Source organism: Nerophis lumbriciformis, linkage group LG13 (assembly GCF_033978685.3).
Source record: "Nerophis lumbriciformis linkage group LG13, RoL_Nlum_v2.1, whole genome shotgun sequence".
In the NCBI taxonomy this organism is placed as follows: Eukaryota; Metazoa; Chordata; class Actinopteri; order Syngnathiformes; family Syngnathidae; genus Nerophis; species Nerophis lumbriciformis.
In genome coordinates, this window is record NC_084560.2 from 29980421 (window position 1) to 29991975 (window position 11555).

The 11555-nt window shown below is 40.1% G+C and overlaps 1 protein-coding gene across 2 annotated transcripts in view; it reads left to right on the forward strand.

Moving 5' to 3' along the window:
• The window catches only part of piga (phosphatidylinositol glycan anchor biosynthesis, class A), a 42687-nt gene extending 32219 nt beyond the window's left edge, over positions 1-10468 (forward strand). The window contains exons 9-15 of one of the 2 annotated variants that reach the window (XM_072914479.1): positions 1425-1723; positions 2939-3018; positions 4083-4190; positions 4256-4406; positions 4863-4997; positions 8227-8415; positions 8506-10468. In XM_072914479.1, the coding sequence (XP_072770580.1) occupies positions 1425-1723; positions 2939-3018; positions 4083-4190; positions 4256-4406; positions 4863-4997; positions 8227-8415; positions 8506-8630 (1087 nt within the window). In that variant the 3' untranslated portion in view covers positions 8631-10468. Of the gene's footprint in view, positions 1-1424; positions 1724-2938; positions 3019-4082; positions 4191-4255; positions 4407-4862; positions 4998-8226; positions 8416-8505 lie in introns of those variants that run through there. The other variant, XM_061971108.1, reaches the window with a different exon arrangement.
• The last annotated feature ends 1087 nt before the right edge of the window (positions 10469-11555 follow it).

Consider the following 11555-nt stretch of genomic DNA (forward strand, 5'->3'; position numbering starts at 1 on the left):
ACACTGCAGCTAGTCCTGGGTAGTCCCACTTGTTAATGCCTCAGTCACATGCAGGATTCTCACAGGAATGAGGCAAAAATACAACTTTACCAACTGTAAGTGTCGCTATTTGAACAATATTGCACCACAATTATCAAATAATTATAATTGCATATCACGTATATATACAAACAAAGTCTGATAGTAGAAACTTGAAAGTGACCAGTCACAAATGTGTCCGCATCATTGAATTTACTGCATCATGAGCTAAACTTAATGATGCAACCAGGTGTCCCAAAAACAATTCACTATCCACTTCAACTTAAAGACAGCTTAAGTTAATTTCAGTTCGATAGTAATACAGTAGTTGTTCTCTGTGTGACTATTTTCACTTGATCAAACTTTTTTTAACATTCCACACTACAAAATAATAAAAGTATGTATGATTCGTGCTAATATCGTATCAGGTCAATGTCTGTATTGTGTCGGAAAATTGAAAAAGTTGTACAGTTTGTAATTGTTATGATAGTAATTGTAAGCTTTGACTATGCATAACAAAAACACAAGTTGCAGACCACAAAATGGCCCCAGGCCGTACTGTGTACACTGCTGCCCGATCGGATTTGTCGAATTGCATAGGTGATAATAGGTTGTTGGGTTTTATTGCAAATACTTATACAGTTATTTATAATGTTCTCTTTTTTTACGGCAAAAAAATATTGTTGGATTCACTTTATATAACCACTGTAACCATTGAAAATATATATTTTTATTTATTCTCCATCTTCAGCAGGCTTTGACTCAGACGGATTTGAATGAAAACTTATAAATCATGGACATGTGTAAGAATTGTGCACAAGCTGTGACATATAGAGACCTTGGAAGAGGTCTGTGCTTTTCAGGGTGCTGTTCTGAGAAAACAGCAAACTATTGAGATTTCGTCACTATTCTTTTATGTTTTTTGTCATGCATTGCGCAGCTTTTCAAAATCTACTTTGTGCACTGACTCTTAATCAATTAACTGCATTCATAAATTTATTGGGTATTCGTTTGGGAATGATGACTCATTTTTTACTTTACTAGTTGTTTGAGTATTATACAATTGTTTTATGTTTCTCCAATAACTCCAGTTACTGTGCCTCGTAATGTAATTTTTATGATAAGTCCTTTTTTTTCTCAGGACTGGTAGTTCAGTTCAGTTCAGTTGATCCGGTTATTTGTCAAACCTCCGTCTCTTTGTCTGCTTTAACAGACTTCTAAGAGGAAGATAACAGCTGCAGACAAAACAAGCTATGAAAATTTGCAGCGTATTCAAGGCTAGCGATGCCGGCATATCATGATTAGCTTGTCTGCAACTAAAACACACAAAAAATATGTTGTGAAATAAACTAGTCTTGTGGTATTCAAGAAAGTTTGTTCAGACTTGTTTTTGTCCTTGTTAACAGCTCTTTTCAAGGCTGCATGGCCCACTTTTACACACCATTGTTATACATACCCTGCATTGAGCGTAACTCTGGGCGAGGGCGTGAGGCGTATGTGGGAGGTGCTAAGTGCCCACATAAGAGGGGAGAAGACGGTCTAACTTCCAGGTTAGTGTGTTCCACCCATACTGTAGTGTATAGGTTTACTGTTGGGTTACAAGTCAACATGGTGGCTATTCGGACGGAAGTTTCTCCATGCTTGCAGTATTGGCAGAGACCTTTGCACGTCTACGGCGGGCTGGTGTGCAACTCTCTGATGGCTGGTAAGTTTGTACACACACATTGACCTATTCTTACTAAATCTACTTTAATTCAGTTGCCGCTTTCTTTTTTTCTTTGCTGCTTATGGCACAGGGGTGGGACTAGACAAGCTCTGGTTCGTCCCTCTTCTTCAAGACGATTGATCACTCTAGCAAAATGTGTACTTGTGAAGTTTTAACATGTTCCAAAGAAATTTAATTTAATTTAATAGTTTAATAGTGCAGTGGGGGTACTCAAAAAATCGATTCCCATCCGAATTGTGACATTTATTTTTTCCAATCCTAAACTGATTCTTCATTTTCAAAAATCTATTTAATTTTAGAGAATACATTTTTTTAAAAGGCCATCTCTATGCTTACTTGATGCACCTATACATCATACCCAACCAAAAGGAGGTTTTGTAATCTGTTTTGAAAAGTTTTTTATTATAATTATTATACCAAATAATACTTTGTGAAAAGCACTTTGAATCGAGAATCGATTCTGAATCAAATTTTCACCCCAAGAATCCGATCAAATAGTGAGGGGCCCCAAAGATTCCCACCTCTGCTATGCAGTTTTATTTGGTTCATGTTTAAAGTTTGTGTGTTTATAATGTCCGTGCATAAAATGTGTCTCTTTATTTTTACAAAGTTCCAAATGGGACAAGCTGTAGAAAATGGATGGATGGATAGATGTCATTTTTTTATAATAATAAGCTGTTGAAAGTTTTATACTAAATACACAACAAGTTGAAGCATTACCGGTATGATACATTGTGGCCTTATTGAATCTATCTCCAGTTTATTAAATTAACCAAAATATATATTTTCGAAAAAGGACACATTCAGGGTCCGTGTAGCACAGCGACAAAAAATGTATAATTATTTATAAATACAGTAAAATAAAACTATTAAAAATATATGTTTTTAATTCCCCAATAGGCTATAATAACAATGGTTCTACATACCCGTAAGAAGCCAAATTGAATGGAATGTATGTGTTCATAAGTGTTGAAATTATTATTCTTTTTATTACATAGACTTATGGAATTTGCTTTTTTTAAATGATTTTAAATCATTGCCTCTCATTTTTGTGTGCCTTGATTTCTATTCTAATGTGGCTTTTCAAGTGCAGCTGTGAGCCTCAAATCTAGAAAAACATGTATTTAAATGAGCTCATCTTAACACAACAATGGAGGGCTATAGCACTTTCTAATTCTGTTCTTTGTTTTTAAGACTCCTGGTCGGACCGAAGTCCCCTGCATGAAGCGGCCTATCATGGCAGACTTCTCCAATTGAGGACCCTTGTAGCCCAGGTTAACTGTCTTTGCATAGCATTGTCTAAATGTAATGGGTAAATTAAACTGTACTCGACCAGCATAAACACTACACTTTCTGCCATTTGCACATTAGAATTGGGGATGGGTACTGTTCACATTTGAACAGATACGGAAGCAATTACCGGGGAATCGATACAGGTACTCAACGGTACCAATTTTCTGTACTTTTGTGTGTTAATAATTTAAATATTGTTTTTGATAATAAGATCTATTTTTTATTACATTTGAAAAATGAGCAGATTATAATTGTTGTCCATTTATTATAACTTGTTTTATTATCATTTGCAAGTATGACATTAAGTTACCATTACTGTTGCAAGTTTAAGACGTTAGATGACAGCAGTGTATAGTTAATGGTGTTTTTTTTTAATGTTCGCCCTAGAAAGTGTTGCATTGTAAGTATTGTACTTTATACGCACAAGCTGTTTGATTGTAACGTGCATCTTAGTTGTAGTTTTCATTAAAAAATTTGGAGGTGTTGAAATTGCCATGTAGAACCGCTAATGCTAATCAGTAGCATGTCAATAACAGAGCCAATGTATATTAGCATCAAGCTATCAAATTTTTTGGAAAAGTGGAGCCATACCTTACTTACATTAGAGCGTTTTCTTTGTTGGCATTGAAAATTGCAGCATTACCTAGGGTTGAAGTGGCTGAGTCCGCTCTCAGTGCTGCTGGAGTGATCGGCAAGTGCCAAAGTGTGAATCCAGGCTGAGTCGACAATTGGGCATAAAGTCACGCGCGACTCAGGTACCGTAATATGGCACCGCTGGATTTACGCAAATCGGTCCTCGGTAGGACCGGCGGGATTTGGTCTGTGCCAAAGAAGGACCAGATTTGGTACCCATTTCAAAATTTTAATACATGAGGAAAAACCCAGACAATGCCCAGTATGATACACCTATAACCTTGCATTTATTGTTAAAACACTGTACACATATTATTGTCTGCAGTGGCAATACACATATGTTGTTTACATTATTAGGAACAGTGTGCTACAGTACAGTTAATTAAAGTGCTACTTTTTCCTCTTTCTGCAGGGCCTCCATGTCAACACACTCACTATGGATGCGGTCTCCCCTCTCCATGAGGCCTGCCTGGGTGGTCATTACGCTTGTGCAAAGTACTTGCTGGATCACGGTGCAAATGTAAGAACACCTCAGGACTTATAAAGTCATCCATTGGTACAATCATGCCTGTGTTGCTACCATAGGTGCACCAGGTGTCATCTGGCGGCGCCACCCCTCTCTTCAACTCATGCAGCAGCGGTAGTGCCGCCTGCGTGCGGCTCATTCTGCAGCGTGGCGCCTCAGTCCTCCCCGCGCACCAACTTGCGTCCCCCGTCCACGAGGCGTCAAAGAAAGGTATGGAGTAGGGACTGATGTTAACGGTATCAAAATCTCATAGTACAATATTATCAAAGAGTTTTCTTTGTGTTTTTGTTAGCAACATAACTGAAACAGTGCTGGATAGATTTCGGGGAATGTCCAAAAAAACTATTCTCATCCTCTACGAATCACTCTTCTCTTCCTGCTTACTTCCACACCCCCCACCTTGTCAGCTCCGCGCTGCGCACAGAATTCTGGGTGATGTAGTTTATTATCAGACTTGGCCAACAGTAAAGTGCCAGACAAAAACCACACACCAAGTTTTTGTTTGATACCGTTAAGCGTCACGGTATTATTGTGAAGACTTTGAAATCGAAATACTGCAGTAATCTACAATACGGTTACACCCCTAGTAAGGAGATTGTAAGAAGCCAAATCTTAAAGTCTTTCACTTTTTTTTAAACTGGAGTCCAAATACTTTTGTCTTATCAGATCATTCAGAGTGTTTGGACCTGCTGCTGGCGTACGGAGCGCACATTGACATGGAGCTTCCCACGATGGGGACGCCTCTGTATTCCGCCTGTATGGCCTCCGCCGCAACCTGCGTGCATGTGCTACTACACTCCGGTATTTATTTATCTTATTTTTTCATTATATTCTATCTATCACATTACTCGAGTCTAACATTTTGTCTGCTACCCATCAAGGAAGCAATGTAGTTAGGCCTGGATTTATTGGCATCCTATTTACTTTAGTTAGTTATTGACCTTGCTTTCAGTTTCTTTGTAAGACACTAAATATGATGTTTAGAAACCAAGTTTTCCATCATTTTGTCATTTATCAGACAGACATTCTGTTTCTTCCTTGACTTTGAAAAGCACATATATTTATTTTTGTCAGAATTGAGTACAAGTCTTCATCAATGAAGATTTTTCTGACCATCATTAAAAGCAGATTGCAGGCTTTCAATGACACTTGCTAATGATGAAGCAGATGATGCAATAATTTACCTAATGTGTGGCACCTTGAGACAGGAATATGTTGATTGACAGTCTAAAAGTAGCATGTTTTCCATCACTTGTTATTTTCGGAGTTTTATTCATGTACGGTATATGATTAGAATATAAAATCGCAAATCGAATCTTAATCGCAATTTTGGAGAGAAAAATCGCAATTAGGTATTTTCTCAAAATCGCGCAGCCCTATGAAACACACACGATCAACTACCAAACCATTAGACTGCTTTTGAAGACATTTCAATATCCTTTAATCTTTGGTACAAGACCGAGTGGTCGACCATGTCAAAAGCCTCACAGATTTTAGGACAACGCAGCACTATATTTAAAAAAATCAATTGCACTCATAAAATCCTTTACCACCTACACAGTGGCAGTGCTGCAGTTTTCGTAAACAAGATTTAGTGTAAATGCACCAATGAACACTTTTATTCAATTAACCGCATTCGAGTCCTGTAGTTGTGTGAGATCCAGAAGCAAATAACTAATGTGCTTTCAATTTAAAAACAAAAACAAAAAAAAAGCATTAGTTTTTACAACTGTTTTTTAATTTATTTAAAAAAAATATGCTTTTTTGAGCTTCAACAGTGCAGTGCGACACAGTGCATGGAAGAACATAAGACAACTATTACATGTTATGTAGACCACAGTGTTTTCAATTTAGAAAAAAAAAATAATATGACTCCTTTAATGCGGCCTATAATCCGATGCGCCTACCGTATTTTCCGCACTATAAGGCGCACCTAAAAACCACAATTTTTCTCAAAAGCTGACAGTGCGCCTTATAACCCGGTGCGCTTTATTACGATTAATTTTCATAAAGTTTCGGTCTCGCAACTTCGGTAAACAGCCGCCATCTTTTTTCCCGGTAGAACAGGAAGCGCTTCTTCTTCTACGCAAGCAACCGCCAAGGAAAGCACCCGCCCCCATAGAACAGGAAGCGCTTCACCCGCCCCCGGAAGAAGAAGAAAAAACGCGCGGATATCACCGTACGTTTCATTTCCTGTTTACATCTGTAAAGACCACAAAATGGCTCCTACTAAGCGATCCGGTTCATAAAAAGACGCAATCTCTCCATCCGCACACGGATTACTACCGTATTTCACAGCTGATATTCCTGTGAACCGCACTGTGGAACGGGAGCACGTACGGTGAATATTCGCACCACAGGGAATGAGAAGTCATCCTTCACTGTGGTTCTAGCTTGCCATGCTAACTTCCACCCATGATGATATTCAAAAGGAAGACCTTGCCAAAAGAGACCTTTCCAGCCGGCGTCATCATAAAAGCTAACTCGAAGGGATGGATGGATGAAGAAAAGATGAGCGAGTGGTTAAGGGAAGTTTACGCGAAGAGGCCGGGTGGCTTTTTTCACACAGCTCCGAAGGCGAACACACCTTCACTAAGACGGGCAGATAGCGCCGGTCGACATACGCCAACATCTGCCAGTGGATCGTAAATGCCTGGGCAGATAGTTTCGGTCACAACTGTGGTCCGAGCTTTCCGGAAGGCAGGATTCACAGAACTGCTGCACAACAACAGCGACACTGAATCCGATGACTTCGACGAGGCGGAGCCGGCCATTTTTGGATCCCACGCTTGCGCAACTTTTCAATTCGGACACCGAAGACGAAGAATTCGAAGGATTTACGAATGAAGAATAACTTCAGAAGGTGAGCGCTATGTTTATTTTGTGTGTTGTGACATTAACGTTCGAGCAACATTATGTTGCTATTTATTGCTCTACACCATTTTGAATTTTACTATGTTTGTGATTGCACATTTGCGTACATTTTGGGACAGAGTTGTTAGAACGCTGGTTTTCAATATATTATTAAAGTTTGACTGAACTATCTGACTGTTTTTTTGACATTCACTTTAGCGCAGCGTTTTTTTGACATTCACTTTAGCGCAGCGTAGGCGCGGCTTATAGTCCGGGGCGGCTTATTGGTGGACAAAATTATGAAATATGTAATTCATAGAAGGTGCGGCTAATAATCCGGTGCGCCTTATAGTGCGGAAAATACGGTAATATATGAAAAAAGATCAAAAATAGACCATTCATCGGGAGTGCGCCTTATAATCCGGTGCGCCCTATGGTCCGGAAAATACGGCACTACATTTTATATGAAGAATATATGCGTGTGTGTATATATATGTATACATGTATGTATATATACACATATACTGTCACGATCAAAAGCCATTCTAAAACCTTAATTCTAGCCTGATTTAGCCATTCCTTTACCACTTTTGATGTGTGTTTGGGGTTATTGTCCTGTTGGAACCCAACTGCGCCCAAGACCCAACCTCTGGGATGATGATTTTAGATTTTAGGTTGTCCTGAAGAATTTGGAGGTAAACCTCCTTTTTGATTGTCCCATTTAAAGCACCGGCTCCATTGGCAGCAAAACAGGCCCAGAGCATAATACTACCACTACCATGCTTGACGGTGGGCGTGGTGTTCGTGGGATTAAAGGCCTCACCTTTTCTCCTCCAAACATATTGCTGGGTATTGTGGCCAAACAGCTCAATTTTGTTTCATCTCACATCACATGGACAAAGATAAGTTCTTCTGGAGGAATGTTCTGTGGTCAGATGAAACAAAAAATTAGCTGTTTGGCCACAATACCCAGCAATATGTTTGGAGGAGAAAAGGTGAGGCCTTTAATCCCACCGTCAAGCATGGTGGTGGTAGTATTATGCACTGGGCCTGTTTTGCTGCCAATGGAACTGGTGCTTTAAATCGGACAATGAAAAAGGAGGATTACCTCCAAATTCTTTTTAATATAATGGTTGTCAGATACGGTAATTCCAATGTGATTGTGCGGTCACGTTAGGAGCAGACGTTCGACTTGGGTGCGGACAAGACAGTCCGTTGCACGCCGCAGTCCGAGGGGGCGGAGCCACAGTCGTGGACGTTCTCTTGGACTTTGGTGCTGATCGCTGCTGCATGAACACTGAAGGCAAGACCCCGCTAGATGTGGCTGCACCAGACAGCAGAGCGAGAGCTACACTTCAAAGCAGAGGTGGGCTCTGAACACATGCATAACTTAATGAAAAATTTAATTTTCATGAAGCTGTAGCAATTATATTTTCTCTCTACAACGTCTGTGCAGGTCCTTGCTCGCTCTCTCAGCTGTGTCGCTGCTCTATTCGGAGAAGTTTGGGGAGGAGTCGCCTCCACAGAGCTTCCAGCCTCATCCTCCCACATACGATCCAGAGCTACCTCCTCTACCAATGACATACCTTGGCCATGTATGTTGGTTTAGCTTGTATACTGGATGCTTATAAAACATCTTTTTAATTTATTTTATGTACCTTGGTGTATGTTCTACTGCTCAAATCAACTGTATACAGTAAATGCTAATTCTCATGAATCTTCACAATGTGCTAACTGTGGCAGCCCTATTAGGCACCATGGACAGCTCCAGTTGGCATTTGTCGCCTCCTAGTGGTGAAAAAAGGGATATTTTCGAGAAAATAAAAAACAAAACACTGAAGAACCTTTAAAGTGGACCACGTGATGCTGGTCAACCTCCAATTTTTTTCAGATTTCAAAGCAATTTTCCCATAGGAAATAATGTAAAGGGAACTGGATTGGAAGGGGAAATCAGAATCAGAATCAGAATCAGCTTTATTGTCATTACGCAAGGTAACGAGATTGAGGCCATTCCATACAGTGCGATGTGTGCATGCTAGAAAAACAATGTGCAAATATATAAAAATATAAAAAATGTAGAAGTGCAATGAATATGGTGTGAAATGAATATATACATGAAAAAAACAAAAACAGGGTGGTTGGTGGAATGGGTTATTGCACCGAAGAGAAGGCAGTTATGAGGGACAATGGGGCAGTCCGTTCAGGATGGTTATGGCCCTGGGGAAGAAGCTGTTCTTTAGCCTGTGGTTGCAGTGCAGATTTTACATACAGTAATAAAGTAACACGTAACATCCACCCATCCATCCATTTTCTACCGCTTGTCCCTTACGGGGTCGTGGGGGATGCTGGAGCCGGAAGGCGGGGTACACCCTGGACAAGTCGCCACCTCAACGCAGGACCAACACAGATAGACAAGAAACATTCACACTCCCATTCACACACTAGGGCCAAGTTAGTGTTGCCAATCAACCTATACCTAGGTGCATGTCTTTAGAGGTGGGAGGAAGCCGGAGTACCCGAAGGGAACCCACGCAGTCACGGGGAGAACATGCAAAGTACACACAGAAAGATCCCGAACCCAGGACCTTTGTATTATTATAAATTGCTATAAACGTAACAAAAAAATTTAAATTTAAAGTATGTTCCTGGGTCCAACTGTTGCCATTACAAAACAGTAAACATTCTTAAAGTGTAAAAATGTAAATTTCAATCTGGATTTTTTATTTTGTTTCCTCAAAAATAAATAGAAATTTAAACTGCAAGCAACGTTGACGGGCCCTCACCCCTGTTGCACCAGGGAGTTCACGCAAGTTGGCCCTTGCGGTTCTCTGTATTTCCCCTGCGGGGCTTGCTCCGCTGCTCGGGCCCTAATTATAGCTGCAATCAGCCTTGAACGGGCCCACGCTACCCGAGTCCTGTTGGGGTTCATGAGATTCTGCCGGCACGCATGACGCTTGCGGTCACATCCTTCACGATGCCCTGACCCACCAGAAAATATTTCAGGAAGTTCAGGGCATGTGTAAAGAAGTCAATACGTTTATGTTTCCACCACAAGGGAGAGATAATAGTGCTGCAGTAGTAAAGCAGTTATGTAGCACCAAACACCCTAACCCACCATCTTAAGATTTCAGGAAGATCGGAGCATGTGTAAGGGAGTGGGGGCCACGGTGGCAGGCTGCAGCTCTTCAGGCGCTGCCCAGCCGTCCATCGCCCCTAAGAGATTTGCGTCAAGGGCGTTGGATGGGGGGTGGGGTATGTGTGGATATCTTCACGTCCTCGACTGCAAGGGTTTCCAGGCACGCAGCACTCCTTATTCTCCCAAGAGTCCGTCGTGTGTCCAGCAACAACCGCTCTGTCACGACAAACAGGTTCCCCTAAACCCAAGATCTTGTCAATTTCATTGAGGCCAGTTAAATAGTTTCAATGTTTAGATTTGGAGAGCAGTGCAAAAAGAGGCAACAAGAAAGTTAAGACAAGACAAAGAAGCAAGCAGGAGAGATAAGGGAGACGAAAGGGGAGTGTCTGCCCTCGATGAGTACCAGAGAAAAAAGGCCCACTATCAAAAATTTCAGGAAGATTGGAGCATGTGGACGGAAGTTTTGACTGTCATCATTTTCCACTACAAGGGGGCAATAATGGTGCGCAGTAGTATGTCCCACCCAAAACCCCGAACCACCATCAAAAATTTCAGGAAGATCGGAGCATGTGTAACGATTGGGTAATAATGGCGTCCTCGTAGTTATGCAGTTGTAGAGAGTATTGATCCAATTCTATATTGATACTATCCCAAGTGTCGATATTTGGTATTTGTATCGATCCACCCTCCACACTTTGACATTGATTGAAATTCTTGGAATTATTTTGTAATTTTGCCTTTAATTAGTTGATCGGGATCCAAACAAAAATATTTTTGAACAAAAAATGCAAATCTGTGTGAAAATATTAAAAGAAGAGGGGTAAACAATATCATTGATGAAGCTATAGTATCGATTCAATTATATCAGGGGTGTCAAACTCATTTTAGATCGGGGGCCACATGGAGAAATATCTACTCCAAAGTGGGCCGGACTGGTAAAATCACGGCACGATAACTTCAAAATAAAGACAACTTTAGATTGTTTTCTTTGTTTAAAAATAGAACAAGCACATTCTGAAAATGTAAAAAAATCATGTTTGTTTTTTACATTTCCATTTTACGGTTAATAATTTATTTGTCATTTATATTTTCTGAATAAATCATGTGATGATGTTTATCAGTCAACTCATTGGTGTTAATTTTCAATCTATCACAATAAAAAAAGTATACCAAAATCAAATTACAGGATGTTATTTATGTAGTTTGATCATTTTCATGTGGTTTATTTTGTACATATGTAACATCATCTACACAGATACAAAGGATTGCTATTGCAACATCCAGTGGACACATTTAGAACAGCTGTTTCTTTCATTCAAAAATTTCATGTTAATTTTTATACTTTGCAAACTCATCCGGCGGGCCGGATA